The sequence below is a fragment of the Hyperoodon ampullatus genome (assembly GCF_949752795.1).
Source record: "Hyperoodon ampullatus genome assembly, chromosome: 15".
Lineage (NCBI taxonomy): Eukaryota > Metazoa > Chordata > Mammalia > Artiodactyla > Ziphiidae > Hyperoodon > Hyperoodon ampullatus.
This window is the reverse complement of record NC_136928.1, coordinates 64,917,748-64,942,767: the sequence shown is the minus strand read 5'-3', so window position 1 is coordinate 64,942,767 and position 25,020 is coordinate 64,917,748. Positions and strand designations below refer to the sequence as shown.

The window sequence follows — 25,020 nt, the reverse complement described above, 5'->3', positions numbered from 1 at the left end:
CGGTCCCGCAGCTCCGCGTCCCCTCCCACCTTCCCACTGCCTCTTTTTCAGCTGTGCTCTCATTTGCACGCATCTTCCCAGGGATAGAAGAGACGCGTCTCGGGCGCAGCAATCCAGGTGCCACGGGCGAGGATGCCAGGGAAAGGCCTAGTTTGGAGGATGTACGCTGAAGAGGGGTCCCGAGGCGTGGGCCGGGGACGGCGAGTGGGTACAAAAGAAGGCGCTGGTTGAGGGATGGCGCCCGCCCCCCGCGCCGAGCGGTCACGTCCGGAGCGGGCCCCGGCGACCTCCTCACACCACGGTCCTCTGCCCCTAAGTGCCCGCCCCCCGGCCCCGGAGGTGTGTGCAGGGAGAGAGGCGCGGGGCACCAACGCCCGCGGGATTGTAGGTCTGAAGTAGCGTTGACATTGAACTCCGGTACCCTTGCGTGCGTGTGTGTGCGCGCGCGCGTGGCCACGCGCGTGTTTGCGTGTGTGAGTCGTGGGGTGGGGGCCGGGCTAGAAGCTGCAGCAAACCACTGCCCTCGGGGAGCAGAGCCGAGCGCGCCCCCGAGCCGCCGCCAGCGGGAGCTGCGAGCGCCGAAGCCATTCATGATTTTGGTGACGTTATTCCAGGAGTGGGCGAGGGGGGCGGGGCCTCCCGGAGCCGAGCCCCGCCCCCGCCCCTATAAATACGGCTTCCTGGGCTCTTTGTGGGGCCGCGAGCTCGGTGGAGAGCGGAGAGCTCCGTCTGCTTTGCCGACGCTGCTGGCAGTGGGGCTGTCTCCGGGAGGCGGACCGGCGAACGCCCAGTGCCCACACTCAGCAGCCTGCCGCGCCTGTCTGCGCCCGTGACATCCTTACCCGAGACGCAGTGACCGTGTTTAAATCACAAGGGCGTGGGTCAGGCTCCCCTAGGACTTCATGTCTGTATATTTCCCCATTCACTGGTGAGTATCCTGCGCCCTCGGCGGGCATCCGTGTCGCGGCCGTGGCTGCGGGGCCCGGGCGCCTGCTCGTGCCTGCTCTGTGCGAGGGCAGCGGGTGGCGCGGGCGCCGGGCACTAACCCGCCGCCCAAGCCCGAGCAGGAGTCAACGTCAAGGTTGCAAAGGTGGGGGTGGGGAGGTGGCGCTGAGAGCATCCAGACAAAGGAAGTGAACTCGAAGCCCTCACTTAAGTGACGGCTGGGAGGGTGTGTGTACGGCTGTAGTGGGGTCGGGGGAGAACCAGGGGTCACGGCTGAACCCGGCTAATAAAAGCCCCTTTGCGGAGGGCTGCAGGAGGCGCGCGCCCTGCCTGGCGTAGGGGGCTCCTGCTTTCCCCGGGCCCCTCCCCTTTTCCTTTTTGTTTGCATGCAAGTCTTGGCGTCGAGGCCGGCGGCAGCGGGGCTGAGCTGGTGCAGCGGCGGCGTTTGCAGAGCTCCGAGGGGTGAGGGAAAACGCTCTCCCCACACGTAACCCGACTGAAGCCACAGGCAGCAGCACAGTCCCTCGCTGCACCCTCTCGATCCCTTTTCTCTCCATAGCCCCTAAACCCGAAGCGCCTTGATGGGGGCCCGGGTTGGGGAGGAGCCGCCCTCACCGGGCCCGCCGGGAAGGAGCCCGGGCCGGGTGTGGAGGTGGAGGTTTGCACCCGACCGGGGATCGGGGCTGGGAGGGATGCGCCCCGGACGCCCGCCTCGTTGAAGAGCGAGGCCTCCGGCCGCTGGGACTTGCGCACCGACTGCTGCTTCCTTCCTGCGCTGGGGAAGAGGAAGAGCTGTCGGGGGGCGAGCGCTGGCGGCCTGGAGCTCGCTCTCAGGTGCGGGCGCGGAGAGCCCGGCGCCGCAGGCTTCATATCCGCGCAGTCCTGCTCAGCTCAGAAACCGGAAAGTTCATGCTTCTTGCTTCAACTTTTCGGCCCCGCGCCACAGCTGGGAGCGAGGAGCGAACGCCCGGACACCAGGCTAAGAGCCTGGCGAGAGCCCGGTGGGCGCTCTTCTGGCCCATTATTTTGGGGGTGGGCAGTAGCCTCTCCATAACCCAGGGGGAAACTGACTTTGGAGTCCTGGCTCCTGACCTTAAACTTGCCCGGAAGCCTAGCATCTTCTTTTAGTCTCCCCTCCCCCAACCCAGCCTGTCTCTGTTTAGAAAGGAGACTGAACTCTCAAAACAAAGTAAAAATTTCCTTACCCCGGAGGCTTGCGTACCTCTCTCCTCTGAGCGCTCCTTCCCTCCCACCTCCAGGTACCATATGCGTGAGACTTGGAAGGCAACTGGAGGCTGTGTGCCCCTGGCCACTCAAAACTTGCCAAGATGGTGTTAAGACTCATCAGGGTTATTGTCCCCTGAGAGATTAAGGTTTGGTATTATTTTACAGCTGATTAGCATTTCATAGTTTTTGCAATGCTTTTCCCCCCCAGAGATTAGTCCTTTACCATAACTGTGAGATATGCATTATTAGCATCATGGTAACAGACTAACAGCACATCTGCAGCTCAGAGAGGTTATATGACCTGTTCAAGATCACACAGCACTTGAGTGGCATAGCTTGGACCAGAACCTATTGCTTCTGTTTCCAAATCCTGTGCCATTTCTACTCTATGTAGTAGATGTAAAATGAAGAAGAGTTTGATATCCCTGTTTCCTTAGATACAGTCTTTCTAAGGCCTACCCTACATTTTTTTTTTTTAACCATGTGTAAAGGCATGATGGTGAAAATATTGACTGCTGTGTAGGGAGTACACTGACTTTGGTATGTTCTATTTGGCATTACACATTCGGGACCCTGTACGTGCCCATGGCTTGTGTGAGGATAATGGAACGCTTGTATCCTGCTTACAGAGTACAAAGCACTTTCACATGTCAGCCATTGGTGGGCCAGCTTGGCCCCTCTGGAAATTTCCTTTGCAGTCAGAGTCCGGGCATCCTTAAGGCTTTTAATCCAGGGGATGTTTTTCAAGCTGTGAGCTTGCAGCTGCTGTGGCTGGGGCTAGAGAAGGAGGTTGGATGGCAGATGTGAAGCTTTCAGAAAGCTGACCCCTTGGGGCTTTAAGTGGGACATTTTGCAAAAAGGAACACCAGAGACACAGAGAGAGATTTAGGAAGGCAGCATTATTGAACTTGGTTTCTCTGAGGTTGACCTGTTATCATTATGTAATAATAAGATTCAGTTCCCCTGGAGACGGGTTGAATTGGTTTTAATATAGATAGACGGCCTCAGCTACTTACTGTTGTTGTTTTTTTTTTCTAGTTCTGTCACTTAAAAGAAAATCCAGAGTCGCTCTGTGCCAGTAGGCACTAGTACAGGAGAGGAGGGAAGAGGAGGTTTGCCAGAGCTGTTTTCAGACAATGGGCTTTGTTGGTGGAGGTTGAGAGTCCTGATGCTCTAGGCTTGTAAGGTGCTTCCTCGGGGCATGAGCTCGTTTTTTCGGCGAGTTCTGTTTTGAACACCTCTCATCCTGCTTCCAGGCAGTCCTCTAATTTAACAGCAGAAGGCACCGAGAGTAGGCATGTGAAAGTGCGTGTGTTTGTTGACTTTTGCTCTGGGTTTCTTGGCAGCCCTGACTATCTGAGATCGGCCGAGATGACTGAGGTGATGATGAACACCCCATCCATGGAGGAAATTGGCCTCAACCCCCGAAAGGATGGCCTTTCCTATCAGGTAAGTTCAGTACTGGCTTCCTTCTGGTTCCTTAGAGCCTAGTGTCTTTTGCTGGGGCTGGAGGCAGACTTGGTTCTGTACCCCAGTGCTATTTGTAAGAGCTATGCGCCCTTGAGAAAGTCCGCTAATGCCAGTAAGCCTCGGTTTCTTCATCTGTAAAATGGGGCAACAATAGTCCTTACTTCACAGAATTGTGGTGAAGATTCAACATGATGAGATGACATGGATAAGGCATTCACAGTACCTAGGAGGCAGTAAGCGTTCAGGAAGCATGAGCTGATATTATTAATTAGTCATCCTGGCTGCTGTGGACTCTCCGCTTCATGGTGGCAAAGGGGGAAGTGGTAATGTGCAGTCAGTTCAGATCAGAACTTCCCTCCCCACCCAAGCCTTGGGCAGTAGCAACATTGCTGTGAGGGGCAGCTTATGGGGAAGGGTAGTCTGATGGAGGCATTGCTGTGTCAAATGCTGCTTTTTTCTTCTAGTTGATGGTTGACCAACTGATTCCAACAGGGTTAATGTTCAAACTACTTAGAGTTGAAGAGACCTTTCCCAGAAGGGTAGCTCTCTCAGGGATGTTATTGCCAGGATCCAGCATATAGATTATGCTGTGTGGTGGATCCAGAATATATAAGGACGAAAAAAGTGGTCTAAGTAACACCTTCAGATTCTCAGCCCAGTGCTCTTTCTGGCCTGCCATTCGCTTTCCACTGCCCGCAGCCGGCTACAGAGACCTCCAGATAGCGCCGAGGCAGTGAACTGTTTTCAGATTTCCAAGAAGAGTGCCTATGTTATTACCTTCAGGGGAGGAAAGAGTCTGTTCTTAAGGGAAGATCTCGGAGCTAGGGAAATTGTGTAGGATGGCTGGCCGGGGAAGATGAATGAAGTGTGATGGCTCATTCAGCAGATATTAACTGAATGTGGCTGTGGGCCATGCACTTTACAAATGTTACTCATTCACTCTTGACCATGGGCACTGAGATGGGAATTTTTGTTCTGTTTCACAGATGAGGAAACAGGCTCAGACTGAGTGGATGACTTGAGTCTCAAACTCCAAAACCTTGCTCTTCTGATGTATCATGTGTCTGTGCCTCTTGGGTTTGGCTCTTGGCTGGAATCTAGACTTGCTCTGCCTTAGAACCATTCCAGGGGCATTTGTTTTGTGAAGGAAGAGAAAATAGAAAGCTGGGTGGGTGTGATGGAGGGAGGGTGATCAAAGAGAGCTGAGATGAAAGCTAAGGTTGGGTAAGGTAATTTGGCAGCAAGAGTCACCTCAGACACACTTGGGAGGTTAGAGAAGGCCCCTTTGTTGTGTGTCAAAAAGGCCAAGCCCCTTTTGCTGGCTGGAAATAAGTATTCAGGTAGCCTGAGGGGGGGAAATACCCTTTCCTGGTTGGTTTTGTACCGTCCACCCTCAGAGTGGGTCTGAGAGAGACAATTGAAAGCCCCACAGCCTGTGGGAGGGTAGAAGTTTCCTGACCTACCAGCTGGGGTGTTTTTGGATACCAGTTTCCAAGCCACTGAATCAGACTGAATCTCTTTGTGGTTACAGGTGAGGTGTTTTTTGTTTTGTTTTGTTTTTTGTTTTTTCAGTTCTGGGTTTTAGATTTCCATCACAAAACCTTTCCAGACACAGTCATTAGTATGTCTGTGTGCTTTTTGATATGCTCCTTTTGAACGTGTTCCCGGATAAAGGGCCAGGTCCTACAGGACAGTTTTCTTGACCTTCAGGTCATTCCACTGGATCTGAGGGTAAGAGCAGGTCATCACCCAAGAAGGGGCTGCAGTGCTGGGTGAGGACAGCTGAATTGGGGTTGCCATGGCAGGAGGAAAATAAAATCGCCTCTGGGTTCCTAAGATAACGATGCTGCCTAAGAAAAGGGCCCTCAAATCTTCCTTTGTGATGCTAGACTTAGGGCCCAGTTTTCACAGCCTCTCAGGAAATCTGCCCTGCTACCTGAGTGGGGACTACTGCACAGTTCCAAAATATCTTACCTAGAACTTCAAAGCGCTCTGTCACAAGATTTCAGAAAGGTCTTCTGGTTGCCTGGTGAAGAGAAAGGGGAGAGGTGGTTATCGTCAAGCAAGCAGTATTTATTGGACACTTGCTATATGTAACATGCTATGCTGGGCATTGTAGGAAGGGTCCAGGGCTCACGTGGGAAACTAGCATGTACATAACTGGAACACAGGCCATCTGGTGGAGCAATACGAAAGCTACGGTCTATCCAGGGATGTGTGGCAATCTAAAGGCTTGGGAGAAGGAGGTCAGAATGGGGCTGGGCCTTGAAAGAGGCTTTGAGAGGACACTCCCATCTCTAATTTTGTTGCACCTTCAGATACCCCTTGGCTTGCCCCTGTTTCAGCCAGGCGCAGGGCTGTGCAGCGAACTGGTCTGCCAATTGTCATGAGACTGGTATTTTCTGGGTCCACTCAAAGCCAGTGCCATCCAATTAAACACATTCCCACCAGAGCTCTGGGGATTGGCTGGGGCTGCACTTGGCTGGAGCCTGTCCATTGTACATGCTCAGGCTAGGCTTGGCTCTGGGGGCAGGAGATCTTTGAACTCTGTTCTTGGCATTCCTTCTGAGGGTAATAATAGTACATGGCTTTTACTGCAACCTGCTTTTCCAAGGAACTAAAAGTGGGAAGGAGACATCAGTCCCAACTTGGCAGTTGAAATAGAATCTCAGACTTGTGGTTTGACCTTGAAACAAGGTCATAAAATAAATAGGCACACTGGAATTTGTCAGTTGTTCCCCCACCTTCCAGACCTACCCAGAAGGAAGCTTTCCTGATTTCTCTGCCCCAGATGTGACCTGCTTCTTCTCCAGCACCTGTGGCATTTGTGCTTAAATGATGCTGCCGTGGTCCTGCCTGACCTTCTCCCTGCCCATGTGTCCTAGGGCAGGGGATGACTTATTCCCTCTTGGTGCCCATCAGCCATCACCCCTCCTGCAGCCCTCCCCAACCCAAGGTGCCCGCTGGCCCTGGGCCTTCACAGAGCAGGTGCTGAATGGATGGTGGTGCTTTCAGTTAAATTGAGTCTCTTGGTTCTGAAGCTGCCCACCTTCACTTCTGCCTTAGAATTTTTAAAGGGCCTCCTCAGGGTCAGATAGATGTCTTTCTATCCCCTGAAAGATTCGGGTAAGCCCGTCTCTTGTGCTTAGGGAGTTAGCATGTATAAAAATCCACAGAGCCGGTGCCTTGTTTTGTCTTTAACATTTACTTGGAGAGTCAATTCAGTGTGTGCAGTGCACGTCTGCTCTCTCACTTGGCATGAATTATGACACCCCGCGGGGTGGGTGAGTGAATGGTTACTAGAAAGTCGAGGACATGTTGGGCGGGATGGGAGTGGCGGCCAGTTCACGGGGCTGAGTGGGAGGGTCTCCATGAGGACATTTCTGCCCCTGCTGGCTGCAGCTCGCTCCCCACCCTGCATCTGTCAGCCTCCGGTTCTCTGGCCCCTGGGACGGGAACGTCTGCGCCTAATGCCTTCTTCCTTTCCCTAATTCAGGGGAGCAGGTCAGTGGCTGTCTTGCAGGCTCCCCCAACCCAGCTCTAGGGACTCTAAGAATGTGGCATTTCGGAATGCCTCTCTGACTGGGTCTCCTTCCGTGCTAGGCCTGAGTTGGCCTGGAGAAGGGACCTGGGCATTTGCCTGTGGACACTGATGCTGCCACCACCAAGGGCTGTGCATTCTGGCCTTGCTGCCTAGCTTCCCCCGGCACAGTTTGCTGAGGCTTTTGCAGTTCTATCCCCCTTGCTAAGTTCTAGACAGAGATGTGGCTCCCCAGTTTTCACTTAAGACTGTCCCATCTAAAGCAACTGGACCAAGATCTGATAACTTTTATCCTTCCCAAGGCCCTTTAAATTCCTCTCTGATCAGCATACATGTCCCTCCCTGGTCACCTTTTGTATTCCTCTTGCTGTTCTTGGTCTCATACTCCTACCATTCAACGGCCACCCACCAGTCAGATGAGCGGAGCCAGGGAGGATGCGCTGTAAGCCAGAGGCGCTAATTCTACATGTACCACAGTGCCCCGTGTTCTGGGCCTTCCCTAAGAGCTTCCCCTGCATTTCCCAACAGGAGGGAGGGATATCCTGGCGTTTTATAGGATAGGGAGGAGGGACAGTGGTGGGTGACCTTCTCGTGCCACAGCCCTGCTGTTTGCTTCTTGCAGTCTGAGCCTCGCTTTTAGCTCTGCATTAGGACGGGTCTAATGCACTGTGCTGGCTGAGAATAGCTGCTGCCCAGATAGGAACTCTCTGCTTCTTCCATCTCCAAGGCTCAACAGTAGACGACTCCTTTATCTCTCCCTCCTCACTCTTTATCAGAAGCAGCAACCTCTCTCTTAAAGAACAGTCTCAGTTGAACCTCTAAAGTCAGGTAGCAGTTCGGAAACACTTTCTCTTCACTCACCTCTCTGCTGAGCCTTTCTTTATGAGACCCCCGAGGCTGGCTCTCCTTGCTCCCACCCGTGTAAATGCAGGTGTTGAAATCAGTGATGGGCTGGGGTTCCTGCGCGTGTCTCTGTTCCACCTCCCTCAAGCCCCTGCTCACAAGGCCACTCCAGGCATAAGTCATCACCTCCCTTTGTCTCCTCCTCCCGGTGCCCTTGTCTCGTTGGATACTCCCAGCTGTGGTACCCCACATGTTCTCAAGAGTTTTGGAGGCCCAGCTGGGCAGGCGCACAGAAGTCCCATGGTCACCAGGAAAACATCTTTCACATCAGACTTTAAAAAGCCTCTGTTGGCCCTGAAGAGACATAAAGCTAAAATTCCAAAGCACTTGGCAGGAGATGTCCCCCCATGGACACGACATGCTCCTGGAATCCGAGTGAGTTTTCTTTTTCCTATATCCCTACCCCGTCCACCCTGCTCCCTGCTTGGTACAATTCATAAGAACATGAGGCAAACAGGCAGTCAGGGCCACAGGGTTCAGAGGCACAGGAGTTCATGTCTTTGGGTGGCGCTGGGCCTGTGTCTGAACGTGCTGCCTCTTTCTGAGTCAGTGCCCAGGTCACGTCAGTTTCAGGTCACGTCTACTTTGTATGAGGGATCCAGCACCTTCCTTCAGTGCCCAAGGCCTTGACACAAACATGGTGTTCAGCGTTTTGGAATGCCCCTGGGTGAGGGCCTGCAGAGGGCTGGAATTATTCCCATGGGGTTCCTCCCCAGCATACACACTGTGGTCACAGCAGGGAGTCTGTAGCACTGCCAGGGAGAGAACAAGCTTGCTTCACTTCCCTAGCCAACGTGACACACACTGGAGCCATACAACCTGGCCTTCTCTCAAAGGGCCTGTGTTAGGCCTGAGACCTCTCAAGCGGTGGTGTGTTCATCTCTCTCCAGACCCTGGGTCTGTGTCTTAGACGGCTCTTTGTTCCCACAATGCTGGGCACAGTGTCCTGCAAATAGTTGCTTAATGGATGCTGTATGATTGATTGGACCCTTCCTCTCTCCCTTTCCTGAACTGAGAATTATCCCTCCACCTTGGCTATCCCACGGCGTGGGTTTTTATAGAATCAGCATTTTCTCTATGGTGACCCAGTCTCCCAGGTCGGATAGAGAGGAGGATTGTACCATTAGGGAAATGGATGAGTTTGGGTGGCGAATCTTGTGACTGGAGCCAAGAGCTATTCCTGGGTGTCTAGTGAATGTCCTGAAATGATCTCTCAGGCCCTAGTCCTGAAATAATCCTCGGAGGATGAAGACGGGCCCTCATTCACACGGGGCCCAGAGTTGCCGGGGCTTCATCCCTTTGCAGTCTCATAGACCCTGCGCCCCCCTCGGCTGTCTCTCGCCTCGCCACCTGCCCTTCCCTTGTCCCGGAGCCCAGCTCAGGAGGATTCTTGATCAGTCAATCAACTCCTGTGTCTGCTCCCCACTCCTTGACTGGGGGAGGGCCCCTCGTTGCACAGACCTATCTTAGAAAAAAATTAATATTTGCCAAAAGTTTCTCCAGCCTGTTTTGACCTCAAGGGAAGTTTGGGAGCTCCCTCAGTCCCCTCACTTCTAGAATTAATTGCCTTACACTGTGAGAAGCCCCTTTTAGGTAAACTGTAGAGAAGAGGCACCCAAGCATTTAGCTGAAGCGACATCGACTACTTGCAACTCGGCCAGTAATTGTACTGGAGCCAATGGGAAGGAAGGTTCCAGATCTCTCATCCAAAGGAGAACTGCCCTGAGCAAGGAGGGAAGTCACAAACCTCAGTTCAGGGGGGGTTTGTCTCTAGGTCTGATTTTCTCCTAACTTGAACCTGAAGGTGGTTCCCAGGCAGAATTAATTAGTATACCTTGAATTCATCTCCTGTCTTTACTTCGTAGAGCTTGAAACACATGTCCACCCTGGATTTGAGAGCATCCTTGGTTTTCCCAAATTCCTAACCATTTTCTCTAGACACAGCCCTAGGTGTCAGTTCTAATTTATCCGCAGGTGAGCATTAACCCGAGGTGTGTAGGCAGCCCCAGGCTCAGCCGCTGATCCCCATGGGACAGAGCCTGAGATGCCTACAGAGGCTCACACACACACACACACACACACACACACACACACTCACATGCACTTACATGAACTCACACACACGTGCGCACACACACACACGACCAAAAGGGCAGACAGCAGAATGTTAATAGCAGTTGTTTTAGATCAGAGTGCTGTAATTACAGGAAAATTTTCTTTTCCTTCACCTTTTTTGAGTAATTTCATATTTTCACTGGCAAACTATGTATTTTATTATTCTTATGCTTACTTTTCAAATTTTTAAAGTAACATAGGCCCATTATGGAATTTTTATTTTCTTCTTTAAACTTTTTTTCCAGTCACCATAATCTTACCATGCATAAATCGCAACTGTTAACATTTTAGCATCTTTTCCACGGAACTTATTTTTTTTTTTTTTTTTTTTGCGGTACGCGGGCCTCTCACTGTTGTGGCCTCTCCCGTTGCGGAGCACAGGCTCCGCACGCGCAGGCTCAGCAGCCATGGCTCACGGGCCCAGCCGCTCCGCGGCATGTGGGATCCTCCCGGACCGGGGCACGAACCCGTGTCCCCTGCATCGGCAGGCGGACTCTCAACCACTGCGCCACCAGGGAAGCCCAAACTTATATTTTTATATGGCCAAGATCACACAGGGTTGTGTTCTGCTTTTTTACTTAATGGTATGTAAGTCATCAGCATCACATCATCACAACTTATCTTTTTTTTATAAATTAATTTATTCTATTTATTTTTATTTCTGGCTGCATTGGGTCGTCGTTGCTGCGCACGGGCTTTCACTAGTTGTGGCAAGCGGGGGCCACTCTTCGTTGTGGTGTGCAGGCTTCTCATTGTGGTGGCTCTCTTGTTGTGGAGCACGGGCTCTAGGTGCGCGGGCTTCAGTAGTTGTGGCTCACGGGCTCAGTAGTTCTGGCTCGTGGGCTGTAGAGCACAGTCTCAGTAGTTGTGGCACACGGGCTTAGTTGCTCCGCGGCATATAGGATCTTCCTGGACCAGGGCTCGAACCCGTGTCCCTTGCATTGGCAGATGGATTCTTAACCAATGCACCACCAGGGAAGCCCACAATTTATCTTAAAAATGCTTCAAAGCCAGCATTTTAATAACTGCACAATGTTATAAAGTTACAACATGATTTTTTCACCATTCTCCAATTGTTGAATTATTTTTAAATTGTATATATTTTTCCCTTATAAATAATGTGATAATTTATATATAATTTTATATATAAATCTTTGTCCATAGTTTATACTATTTCCTTAGAGTCTTAGGAATAGAATTTCTGAGTCAAAAGGTGTAAGAGAGTGTGTGTATGTGTGATAATTATAAAGGTGATATTAATTCCTTTTAGAAATTTAGGAAAATATAGAGAAGTACAAAGGAAATTTTAAATGCCCATATTCCTATCACTGAAATATTTTGGTATGTTTACTTCCAGTATTTTATATGCATTTTTATTAAAAAAATAAAATTGAGGTAAAACTGTATATGCCAGAGTGAATCTTTTTTCACTTCATATAATATTGTGACTATGTTCCTGTCATTTGGTTTTCTTTGTAAAATGGCATTTCATTTTGTTATGTACCACTTATTGCTGAATATTTAGGTTGTGGCATATTTTGTTCTTACAGAGAACACTGCTTTGAATATTATTTTACACAAATCTCTGCTCAGGTCTGATTTGTTTCCTCAGAATAAATTCCTGGAAGTAGAATTACTGAATCAAAGAGATTCAACATCATTAAGCCTCTTGATTATATATTACCTTAATAACAGAAGACAAATAAAAGAGTTTATCATAGTATAAGCTCCCAGCATTGAAAGTTCTAGCAAATAGAATCTCAGGGTTGTAAAATCTGTACCAATGGGATGATGGAGGAGCTTTGTGGAGAGAGTCAGAAAGGTGTTTGGTTACTTTAAAGTGTTTGGGAGATGTTGTACATCTTCCCCTACTCTGTTAACTGCTTATTTTGAGCAGAGATGTTAACAGTTAATGATATTTAGGTACCATTTAGTCAGCATTGCAAATTAGCCAGCGACATTCTTGTCCCATAGTGGGTATGTTGACATGCTCTGTGGATTACAAATGTATATGAGCTGGCGATTCCCCTACTTATCTCCTTTATTCTGTTAATGACATTGGAGCACCGTGTGACCTTAAGGAAGACCAGGGTAGTTGCCTTGGCTTGGATACCCACGAAGGTTGAACAGATAGCACGTTTAGTCCCTTGAACCATCTTGGTTTTCCTGGGGTTCCAGGTCTGGCTTATGGAATGGTAGTGGTTTAGAAATATTGCTTCCCAGGAATCAAGGATAAACTGGGCTCTTAGAAGTAGATCTGAACATAATGGAAGTCTTGGGCCAGTGTTCAAGGGCCTTCCACCCAATAGCACTGCAAGGCTCCAGGTTCTTTGCGACAGGTAAACAGCCTAGGCCAATGTTCCAGTAGAGTCTACATATGCCTGGTGGTTTACAAAGTTAATTTAGGTGCACAGACAAACTTTGAAAATGTTAGTGTATTTCATGGTTGTTGCCTATGACAAGTAATACTACTTTTCCATTTATGTAGTGATAGAATTTTATTTTATTTTTTAATGTTTTAAACAAGTGAGTAAAGAAAAAATATAATTGAGCCATAGTGTGTATGTGGATGGGAAAGCATAACCATGGTGGTGCCTGACTTCCTGTGACTGGCGTCACCGTTGTTACCATGAAAGAATTTTCTTTCTTCAAGAGTTGAATCTGTCCTCTTGGACGGAAGCATTCTTAAAGATAAGCTAATATGAAATTATGATTTCTGTATTTCTTTGGTCATTTGCCCCCTTGGATATAGCAGTTAAAGTCATATCAGAAACGTTCTTGGCTGTTTTCCTTGGCACCCTAATATTGGAGGTTTTAATGCCAAATTACTTCTTAATCAGGTTCTATGTATACACCCCTTCATGTTTTAACAAGGTGTTAAAACCAGAGGACAGCTGCCCCTGAGTTTCACAGAAACTTTCAAGGGATAAGACAGCAGAGAGCATTTTGGAGAAATCAATTTCCACATCTTTGGCTTCCTTCTGTTGCTTTTCTAAACTTGCGTTTCCTGAAGACAGGCTTCACCAGTTTTCTTTTCCTACCTTTCCTATAAAGATTGCCCTCCACCCCCTTTGGAAGAGGACCTGCTTCTCACCTACGTGAATTTTTTAAGGTGCCTTCCCAGGGTATAGGAACCTTAGGAGAATCGAACAAATGGACCATTTAAAAATGTTACTGTCTAAGAAGCTTCATAAATCCCACCTATCTATAAAAAAACCAGTGAAAAATTACCTTTGTGTTTAATAATTATTTGTGGTATGTTTATTGATTACTTATATACTAATAGCTGCAATAAGCCAATCCAGAATTTTATTTTTTTAACTAACAAGCCTTAGGGTCATGGGACATAAAAACATTAAAAGCCAATTTACAAATACATCTTTTATTGCAGAGAAGTATGAAAAAAGCTAATGACTAAAAACTTTCAAACATGAAAATACATTAATATAAAATTCTATGGAGCAGTAGAATGGAAATACATTTTCAAGTAGAGAAAGGAATAAGATTTGACTTACGAGCTTGTTTATGAGTCTTTAAAATAGGTGATGGTAGATATCAAATTGCTATGGTGTTTATAAGCCATTGAGTACTTATTTAAAAGAGTGGCATAAAAGTTTATTTTAAAATGGTAATATTTATAATATAGCAGAAGTTTTAGGTGTCGGTTTTAAAAGGTGTGAAAGGAGACAGTTTTTGAAAATTCTTTCAATTCTTTCAAAATTCTTTCAAGATTCTTTCAGTCTCCAAGTTTGGAGATCGTGGATATAGATATTTTCCTTGGGATCAAAACTGAGATACCGTAGCATCTCAGAGTGGGAGGGTACCTTTGAGACTGGGCCAGTCTCTATCAGATGTGGGAATGCACTCTACAGTAGCGTGGCATTGGGTCACTTACGTGTTCTTTGGACACTGCCAGTGATACGGAGCTCAGAACCTTTCAGCGCAGCGGGATTATGGAGTATGAATCTGGATAACTGGTTTCTAATCTTGGCTTTGCTACTGTCTATGTCATTTCAGGCGACTCCCAGCATCTCTTTGGGCCTTGCCTTCCCCATCTGTAATGGAGAGAGTTGATTCTATCATTTTTGTTAGAAGTTGTATAATGCAGTGAAATCCTCCATTCTGATCTTAGATAGGCCCCCTGGAGTTAAAAAAAATCTGCTCTCTCTTAGACTTCATGTCAGCCTTTTAAATATTTGAAGGCACCTCTTATGTTCCCCTCAAATCTTTTCCAGTTTTAAAACATATTATCCTTCAACCTTGACTTATGGAGTCATCTTTGTGAAGGTATTTTTTCTCCAGGCCATTGGCTCTCAAATTTTTAAATCTCAGTCCCTTTTACTTTTTAAAAAATTATTTAGGACCCCCAGAGATATTTGTTTATGTGGGTTATATCTTTTGATATTAAAACAGTTTTAAATTTTTATTATTTACTAATTCCTTTAAAATGACAATAAAACCATTACATGTTAATATAAGTAATGATTTTTAATAAAAATAAATATATTTTCCAAAACAAAAAAAAAGTTCAGCACAAAGAAAGGTTTCACATTTTTGCAAATCTGTTTGATGTCTGGCTTAATAGAAGACAGCTAGAGTCTCACATCTGCTTCTGCTTCCAATCTGTTGTGATTGGTGTTGGTTGAAGTACATGAAGAAAATCTGGCCTATGTAGATATGTACTTAGAAAAGGGAGAAATATTTTAGTAGCCTTTTCATATATTTTTCTTTGATATTTTGGCAAAACTCAGTAAGTGGTAGTTTCTTAAAGGTTAGTGGTAATGTAGAATCTGAAACCTTATCAATGAACTTTCTGTACTCTTACATTAAAATTCATTAGCTTATCTTGCACTTTGAACGAATCTTTTACCCATGCTTGTTTTCGTAACATGCTGTACTGATCATTTGGAAAATATAGGTTCGCTGAGTTATGCAGATCTTCCAAAGTTAACACATTTTGTTACATAATATCAAAAAAATCACATTAGTTAATATCTCCACTGGTCTCATCAGAAATTCTTCAAGTGATAGGAAACTGTCAAGATTATGGTGGCTGATACAAGTTTTCCAAAGTTCTAATTTTTGCTTGAGACCTCAGATTTTATCATTGGTAACAGATACCATCAGTCATTTTTTGGAAATATCAGGCTCATTTTCTTTGAAATATCAGGCTCAGTTCTGCCAAATACCCAAGTCTGAATAACCATGGTTATTGGTCAGTCATTCTTTCAACTAAAAATGGTGTCCCATGGAAAAAGTGGCTACTTCAGCTCGCAACTCAATCCCATAAATGCTTTTCTGCGAGACAACCATTGTGCTCTGATGTGCACCAGAAGTGTTGTATGCCAGCTTTGCATTTCATCACAGAGTATATTAAAACAACATGTACTTAACAGTCAATATTTAATAAAAATTAATCTTTACTGCTTTATCAAGGACATGAAGTTTTTTTTTTTTTTCGGGCCTGTCACTGTTGTGGCCTCTCCCGCTGTGGAGCACAGGCTCCGGACGCGCAGGCCCAGCGGCCATGGCTCACGGGCCCAACCGCTCCGCGGCATGTGGGATCCTCCCGGATTGGGGCACGAACCCATGTCCCCTGCATCAGCAGGTGGACTCTAAACCACTGCGCCACCAGGGAAGCCCAGAGTGTTTTTGTTTTTTTTTTTAATTGCGAGTGGGAGGTGGTGAAGAATACAATGACTACCAGCACAGTTTGCTGCTACCTCCATCATTAATTCTTGCTCAGGTGCCAGCAGTTTCACCCACCGTTGCTTTTTATACCATTAGTGCAAGTATCAACACAGGAAAAATGGCAAATAACATCTTAGTATTACTAAGAAAATATTTTAACTCCATGGACACTCTGTCCCTGAAAGGAGCTCAGGAATTAAGCTTTGAGAACCACTGCTCTAGACTGAACAGAGTGTGTCTGATCAGACGCCAGCTGGGCATCACCTCCCTGTTAGCACAGATGGTGTAGATGGCCTCCATGAGATTAGCGGACCTCTAGGAACATAGCCCTGTTCGCTTCAATGTTTTCACATCAATACTGCAGTTGCGATCAACTATAATCTCCAGGCCTCTTTTACTGGACCTACTATCAAGCAAGGCTTCCTGTTGGAGAGGGGAAGAAAAGTTTTTAACTTAAAGAAAGATATAAACTAGCTGATGACCTCAGTTTGGGAAAAGGTGAGTTGGAGGTGATGGATGTCATCCAAGTGGAGACTTTCACAGATGGTGGAAAGGACAGTGAAGCCATGGATTGGAGAATCCTCAGCCTCAGATGGACAGTGGAAGCCAGGAAGCTGCCTGAGTCCAGAGAAAAGCCTAGGGTGACACCAAGTCCAGGGAGGGCACAGGGAAGGTGAGGTTAGACAGGTCAGGTGAACCTGAGCAGGGTCATGAGAATCAGGAGAGAGTGTAAGTCTTGAAGCAGGCTGGCCTGGTAGTGTGCTGCAGAGGTCGTGGTGACTGAAGCCCAAGCAGGGCCCTGGGGCTGGGCTGTAAGCAAGTCCTCAGAGACCTGAGAGTGGTTTCCATCCAGCGACGGTTTTGGAAGCCATGTAATAGGGGAACCCCAGACAAGAAGAGAATGGGAGGCTATGGGACCAGGCTAAATAGTCAAGACTTTTGTCTCCAAAACAAAGAATGAGGGAATGGTTGGAAATGGCAGCCCTGTCAGTCTGGGCTTTCTGAGAGAGGGTGTGTGGCTGTGGGACACCTGGCTGGCACCAGCAGGAGAGAGAGAGAGAGAGAGGCCATCCCCCAAGGCCCAGAGATGACTGGGAAGCATGTCTTCTTTTCAAAGGGCAATAATGAGATAGTCAGGGGGGATATTTGGATGAGGGTATTTGAAATCATCCTATGCCAGATAGCCGCAGTGTTTTCTTACCACCCTGGAGAACTTTGAGAGATGTTCTGTAACATTACAAAAGCCCCATCAGCTCGCTGGGTCCGAAATATCTGCAGCAATTAGTGCTAATTAATTGGAATTTGGAACTCCTGACTTGCAGGATGGGTGTGTGTTGGAGAGATGTTTATGAAAGATGGTGTTTATCCAGAGGATTTCCTTTTCTTTTAAGTTTCAAGGCTGGAGGCTTAAGCATCTTTAATCCAAAGGAAGGAGATCCAACAGTTGTTATAAAGCCCCAAATCTCTGCTCAAGTCTCCTGTAGGATTAGAGACACCAGAGGAGTGTAGGAGAGGGTGAGGTGGATAGTCTATAACCCCAGTCCAGGGGAGATTTGCGTGACGTGAGTCTCAAGGATGGACAATGAGGTCATTAGCATCCGAGTGCAGATGGGAGAATGTTCTTCCCCATCCCCTGAATCCAGGCAGTAGCCACTGTGCCCCTTTGCTATAATTCTTTCTGTTCTTGCAAGCCACATTTCACTTTGAAAAGTCAATAAAATGCAAATAATGATGATGATGATAAAATAGCAGGAGGCAAGGATTTCAAAGAACGTATTTCTTGCCTTCACGTACTGTTAGGGGACAAAAAGCAGGGTGTACTTTTCTTTTGAATTAGCTGCCCCTCATTCACTCAGCCTTTGTCAGAGCAGGATGCTGGTAGAGATCTGCCCATTGTTATAAACCAGCCCTTCCTAGGAACGAATAAACACACAAGGCCAATCCATTGTTATTCTCCAGGAAAAATAAGAAACCCAGACGGCAGGCCCCTAGAGTAGGCCGGGGGAAGGAGAGGAGGATGCGTAATGGGGAGACTTACGCTGCAGGGGCTTCCACTGAAAGGCCAGGATCTGGACAAGGCAGTGGCTTCCATTCCAGCTGGCCTAACCCATGCCCTGGGAAAAGAGAGGTACTGTAGGAGAAGTGATGAACCATTTGTCCAAAGAACCTGGCCTAGACTTTGTGAGCACAAGCCCAGGAGTGCTGCTGATTTCCTCCTGTCCCAAGCCACAGCTACAGACGTTCCGGTGCCTTACTGTAAATGCTCCCTGGGGACCCCAGCTTTACCTAATAAGAACCATCATTAGGAATTTAAAGTTTATAGAACATACAGACATACCTGTATTTAATTCTCTCCAAAGCCCTATAAGATGGGAATTAGTAGTAATCCCAATTTATAAATGAGGAAAAGAGGGTGATGGGCCTCCAAATCTTTGAGCCTGTTGGGTTCCATGCTGGCACTCAACCTGAAGCATCATGTAATCCTTTCAGCAATACTGTAGAGTGGAAATCCCTTCCTCATTTTACTCACGAGGCAGCTGAGGCTCAGAGAAGTTAAAACGACTTGACCCCAGTCATAGAGATAATAAGGCATGGGGACAAGGGAAAAGCCAGATCTTTCAGACTCCTGGTCTACCGGTGGGAGTGGTGATTTTCCATCACAGGTTTGAGGTTCATTTCTACCCCCTCCTCTGGAACCAGAGAGGGGAGAGACACACTGTGTGGTTTTGGATGCTGAAGCAGATCCCTCTTGGGGCCTTGGAGAGCCACGTGGTTATTCATCACAGGCCCTCTGTCCCACCTGGCCTCTCCCCGCCGACCCCAGCACACCCTTTCCTCTGTTCCACCCCAGCAAAGACGAGCAGGATGGCCAAGCTCCCTGGGTCTCAGCTTGCAGAACTGGTAATTAGCCCTTTGTATCTAGTTAACCACCTTTCATCTCCTCTACCTGCTGGTGTCCGCTTTCCCTATTAGCATCTCTCAGCTCTTTGCCGAGCCCTCCACCTTCTTTGTGGCCAGCTCGGGTTGTTTGTCGGGGTGATGGCTGAGGGACGCACGCACACAGGGGAGGGCTGCTCCAACCAGAGTCGCTCACATTTTCCATCCTAGGTGCCAGGCATCTCTCTCCTCTCCCACCCCAGAGGCAGCCAGGTTTAGGTCACCTGGCTTAGAGGCAGACAGTCGATAGCTAGGCCCCCAAATTTTGGGCCTTTGGAGCCCTGGTATTACCTTTCAGTTCCCCTCCATGGGTGAAATGGGAGCCGACTGACCGGTGACTTTTATACTTTCAACAAAAGCCTGCTGACTAATTCCTCATCTCCAGGAGCTCACCTTCAACCCCAGACTTCTCTGCTCTCAGGCCTCCCATGTCGGTCTATTAGCCAAACATCCTGAGCTTTCCTGGACGGTCCTGCTTTCACTGTCCTCATATTTATCTATTTATTTGTGTAGCTATTTCAATTTATATTAACTTTACATATTTCATATAAATTTATATTAATAAAAATGAAAGGGAATTAAAAATTTTAGCCTCAAGCGCTTAAGAGACAGTGACAGTGGCTGGTGTTTACTATTGGACAGTGCAGATAGAAAATATTTCCATTATTGTGGAAAGTTCTGTTGGACAGCTCTGATCTACAGGCAGAAATTCCGGTATATTGGCATCCAAACTACATCTCACAGACCATTTCTTCGCAGAAGGTCCTAAAGCTCCTTTGACCTTTTTTTTTTTAATTTATTTTATTTATTTAGTTTTGGCTACGTTGGGTCTTCCTTGCTCCGTGTGGGCTTTCTTTAGTTGCGGCAAGTGGGGGCTACTCTTTGTTGCAGTACGTGGGCTTCTCATTGCGGTGGCTTCTCTTGTTGCGGAGCACAGGCTCTAGGCATGCGGACTTCAGTAGCTATGGCACATGGGCTCAGTAGTTGTGGCTCACGAGCTCTAGAGCACAGGCTCAGTAGTTGTGGCACACGGGCTTAATTGCTCCACAGCTTGTGGGATCTTCCCGGACCAGGGCTCGAACCCGTATCCCCTGCATTGGCAGGCAGATTCTTAAAACCACTGTGCCACCAGGGAAGCCCCTCCTTTGACCTTTTGAATGAACTCATTTGAGTTCCCAAAATGTCAGATCCTGTTGGGATTGGAGGCCACCTGGCAAAGGATGCCTTTGAAGAAGTGTCCCCTATAAAATTGACCATTACCAAGTTTGAATGCCTGCTGTTCCCCACAGTGGGACATGCGGGACCCGGGATGTTATTGGTGCATGTGATCTCCAAGATGTCATTTGCAAAGGAGGGAACTTGGTGTCTATTAGTTTCATCCAAGCCATCAGCCCTGGCAGCCGAGTGTAACAGCTGGATGTGGAGTCCAGTGTTGGTGGACAGAGGACGGGGCAGGGCTGAGAGAATCACAGCTGGGATGGGTGCTTTGTGATCTGTCCTGCCCTGGAGGGTGAGGGTGGGAAATGCTTCTCAGAGCCTCCCCATCTTCCTTTCTGGACACCTTAGAGAGGAGCCTTTTGCTTCAGAGAGAAACGAAAAGGATTTTTTCCCCCTTCTCCAGTCCAAGAAGAAGGGGCGCTTTGGGGTAAGAGGTTTAACCAGAAGCAGTTCCTTTTTGGAACAGGGGCGGTGCTTTATTCCTGGCCAGTTCCTGCAGGCAAACAGCATGCTGGGCTGGCCTGCTGCCCCAGCTCTACCTGTCATGTGCTTGGCGAGTCTGACTTGAGTCCTTTTTTCCACTGCCTTCCCCACCCCGTCAAACTGCCGTTGCAACCTCTCATTTTTCTGCTGCCTAGATGATTAAAAAGCATGACTTAGTGGAAAAATCTTGACCTCCTTGGGGTCAGCCTCTTAGGCAGCTGTCAGAGATAAGATTGTACTGGCAAAATACTCAGCTTTGCTTTGCAAGGCTTTCTGTCTGGATGTGAGGAAATGAGAAGCTGTTTGGTTCTGGGTGCGTTTTGTTTGTCTTTGGAGAGAGCTACAATTTTCAGAGGCATAAATTGGTATCATCTGATAATACAGTATAATCTCTGATGGGAATTAGTAGTAATCCCAATTTATAAATGAGGAAAAGAGGGTGATTATATTGTGATTTTTTTTAATGTAATTAACAGGCTTTGTAAAAGAAAAAAAGTTTTTTTTTCCATGGCGCCTGCTTTGAGCAATTCAGGGAGCAAAGTTCTCTGGCAAGTAAGCAGTATCAGAAGTTCAATGCTCAGACTTCCCCCAAGGACTTAAAAGACTTAATTGTGTGGCTCCTGGTATGAAAGGCATTGTTTGGAGTTATTTTAATTACTGTGTTAGTATTGCTGCCTCTTGCTTGGAGTTTGAAACTGCTGTTGGAGACTGCTCTCGCAGTCCTGTTGAAACTGCTCCAAAGAGGACATTCCAATTTGACTTTAGCTTATGTCTTCAAAGCATTTTATCATCTCTGTATTTGCCCAGGATTTGCACCCACCTAGTGAGACCAGAAGGCCACTTCACTTCTTAAAAAGAGAAACTGAGGTCCGGGCGTTTGAGAGGTCTTGGTTAGGGTTGTACAAGTGATGTCAAGGTTGATGTGGCTTGACACTATGTGTTGTCAAATGAGCGCCTCATTTGAAGTCCTGTGGGTCTGAGTTTGGGTCCCCGTTCAGCCGCTTCCTAGCTCTGTGGCCTTGAGTAAGTCACTTGCCCTCTCTGTGCTTCAGTTTCCTCATCTATAAATAGTGATCACACCACTGCATACTTCAGAGGATTATTGTGAAGATTGAGATTCTGCTCAGCAAATGTGCCTGGCATATCTTCCATCATCAGCAGCATCCTTATTTTAACACTTTTCCCCCTACTTTTAGTTAAAGACGCATTCCCAGCTTAGAACAAAATCATATGCTCTCCGTCCTTGTCGTCCTCTTCCTCCTTCTGCTGGCCTTGCCGCTGCCTGTCTCTCTGGCTCTTCCTCAGCGGGGGCGATCCTAGTTAGGAGCCGGGCGCCACCTCTCTCAGCCAGGGGGTCACAGCGCAGGCCCAGCCCTGGGCTCGAGGTCAGAGGGTAGAGGCAGGGGCCCAGGGCTGTCTTGGGCCAGGTGTCCATCCCCTCTTGATATTTCGCAGTTCTGTCCTTGAAGATTTAGAACAACTGTTTGGACTGGGCAGCTCATCTTCTGGACCTATAGCTGCCCAGATGGTCATCCTGGGGCCTGAACTGCCAGATGGGCCATTAAAGCCTAGGGTCTTGGGCTTTCCTGGTGGCACAGTGGTTGAGAATCTGCCTGCTAATGCAGGGGACACGGGTTCGAGCCCTGGTCTGGGAGGATCCCACATGCCGCGGAGCAACTGGGTCCGTGAGCCACAACTACTGAGCCTGTGCGTCTGGAGCCTGTGCTCTGCAACAAGAGAGGCCGCGACAGTGAGAGGCCCGCGCAACCGTGATGAAGAGTGGCCCCCACTTGCCACAACTAGAGAAAGCCCTCACACAGAAACGAAGACCCGGCACAGCCAAAAATAAATAAATTAATTAATAAACTCCTACCCCCAACATCTTTTAAAAAAAAAAAAAAAGCCTAGGGTCTTGCCCACCCTCCCTGGTCAGTTTTCTGTGAAGTGGGCATGTTGACCCAGTGGCGTCCATTCATTGTTCAAAAGGCACAGGTGTTGAAGACAGGAGATCTAGGTTTGAATCCTGGCTCTTCCTTGTGACCCTCAGAGCCCCAGGGTCTCTCTGCTCCTGGGCAGCGGCGGTGGGGGGCGGGGGAGGCCTACAGGAGGGATCTGAAGCTTTGTAAACTGTAGCATACTTTGCACTCATGGGGTTCCCCTCACTCATGGCCAAGGCTTGTGCTCGAAAGGGCACCTGTGTCCTCACCCACAGCAGGGGGCTCCGGCTCCCCAGAAGAGAAGTGAGGAGGGGCCCAAGTAAGCCACTTGACCTTTTCCCTGCTCGGCATGTGGGTCTGTGCGCAGAGCCCAGTCCAAGGGCTGACCTGCAGGGCTGGCTGCATCAGGAAGAGAAAGCCCGCAGGGGGGCGTCATCTTTCCTCGTGCCTCCCTTCACCCCACTAGCCGAGCCCCTCCCTGCCTTGTTTTCCTCCTGGCCACCATTACGATACTGTTTATAAGCCTCGTTAAGTCTTTAATGATGCCTGGTTGTGCAGCTGGCTTAAGACTTAATCCCCCAGCAATAGGGCTTTATTGGATAAATGGTTAATAATCACTCGTCTGCAGGGATTGGGGAGGTTGTGTTGAGGCCCCTGATTCCCGGAAGCCCCATGTGGCCCCTGACATGGTCAGGGACTTGATGGGGACAGCACTGCATGGGGCTAGGTGCAGTAAGATTGGGTACCCTCATAACACCCCAGAAGTTGGGAAGGCCTGAGTTTCTAGGAGAGCACTTCTACTACCTCCAAGGAACAGAGCCAGGCACAGGGAACCCCCGGGATCTCTTCAAATGTGTGTCTCCACCCCCTCCAGGGTCTGCTTTCCTTTCTTTTGCCATTAACAAGCTGTGTGACCCTGAGCAAGTCTCCTGACCCCTCTGGGCCTCAGTTTCCTTATCTATCAAATGGAGAGGTTGGAAGAGATGGCCTTGCAGGTACCGTGTGATTCTGTGAGCCCCAGCGTCCCAGACAGTCTCCTCTCTCCGGCTCTCTGGCGTGTCCCCAAGGGCTGTGTGTGGCAGGAGACCAGCAGCCCATTGGATTAAGTACTTAAGCTGCTGGGAGAATTGGGTCAGCTGTAGTCACAGGGCAGTGTGTGCAGAGGGAATCCGCAGAGCATGGATTTTATAGCCTGGTTTGGGGTTTCTCCCAGCTCTGGTCAGGACACACAGTAGGCATCAGAAAAAGGAACCTCGCTGACAGGACTCTGGAAAGAGAAGTAGACTCTTTCGGGTGTAGAGCCGTCAAGGAGCCAGGTGTTGTTTACAGGTGAAAAAAGAGCCTGGGATTATGTTCCCATGTGCCTGTGTCTGGGGCCATGCCTTCAACCCTGATTTGACTTTGACTTTACAGCTACAGCGAGATCAGAACCCGTCTCCTTGAGGGGCATGTGGTATTGGCCACGGACTTGGGAGTCAAACAGACCTGAGTTTGATCCCATTCTACCACTGCTCGTTTCCAGGCTGAATGATTTGGGCAACCTCCTTCTCCAGGAATCTCCTGGGATTCTTTCAGGTGGCGTGAGCAGCACCTATGCTTCTGCCTGACTGTGTTGGGTCCAAATTATATATGTAAAGTGCCTGGTAGGTGCCAATAATTATCCTGGGAGGAATTTAATGTTATGGCACCTGTTGTATGCATTGTACTTCTAGAGTAAAATGCTTGCTGCAAATGGAGATGGGACTCACTGTGGACATGATTTTGAGTTCTTTTATCTGAAAACAAGACCAAAAAGTACAAACACAAATTTGGCACTGCCATGAAAACTTTCAGCTTCAGAATTTGTCTGGGTTTCCTTTGTTGCCCCAGAGTTTGTTCCCTGGCACCTGCCTGATGCTCTGCAGTATCCCACCTGCTGCTCCCCGGTATCCCAAGGGTGTAGCACGGTCTGTGGTGTATAGCGGGGGCTTGGTCCTGCACGTGTACCTGACGGGGTTCTCCGCTTTTATTTCAGATCTTCCCTGACCCGTCAGACTTCGACCGCTGCTGCAAACTGAAGGACCGTCTGCCCTCCATCGTGGTAGAGCCCACAGAGGGGGAGGTAGAGAGCGGGGAGCTCCGGTGGCCCCCCGAGGAGTTCTTGGTCCAGGAGGATGAGCAGGACAACTGTGAAGAGACACCGAACGAAGACAAGGAACAGTAGAGTCCACGCCGGCTCCCACAGGGTCGCACCAGACCGCATCTGTACCTGAACTGTGTTCTTTCCCGCTACCATGGAAGGAGAGCATGAGCCACAATAGTTCTGAAAAAGTCAGATGATGGCTTCCGTTTTGCACCTGCAAATCACTGAGTTGGTTTTCTTTTCTTTTCTTTTCCTTTTTTGAGATGTCGGGCAGCGGAGCCCTCTGAGACAACATGCCAGACCTTTGAGAAAGGAAGCTGCTTAGAGCAGGGGTTGGGGGGTGCGGGGAGGCGGGTGTCTTGGAGATCTTTATCTGAACTCAAGCAGGCTGGGGGCAGCTTTGGGATTCCAGTGGGCTCTGGGGGTGGGCT

At 48.4% G+C, this 25,020-nt stretch overlaps 1 protein-coding gene across 1 annotated transcript; it reads left to right on the top strand.

Annotated features, from left to right (window-relative positions):
• Nucleotides 1–902: 902 nt before the first annotated feature.
• Nucleotides 903–24,670, top strand: LBH (LBH regulator of WNT signaling pathway; the record flags this gene model as incomplete). Its single annotated transcript, XM_079720962.1, has 3 exons — nt 903–928; nt 3,519–3,621; nt 24,482–24,670. 3 exons carry the CDS (start codon nt 903–905, stop codon nt 24,668–24,670), a joined length of 318 nt encoding a protein of 105 aa, XP_079577088.1.
• Between the last annotated feature and the right edge of the window lie 350 nt (nt 24,671–25,020).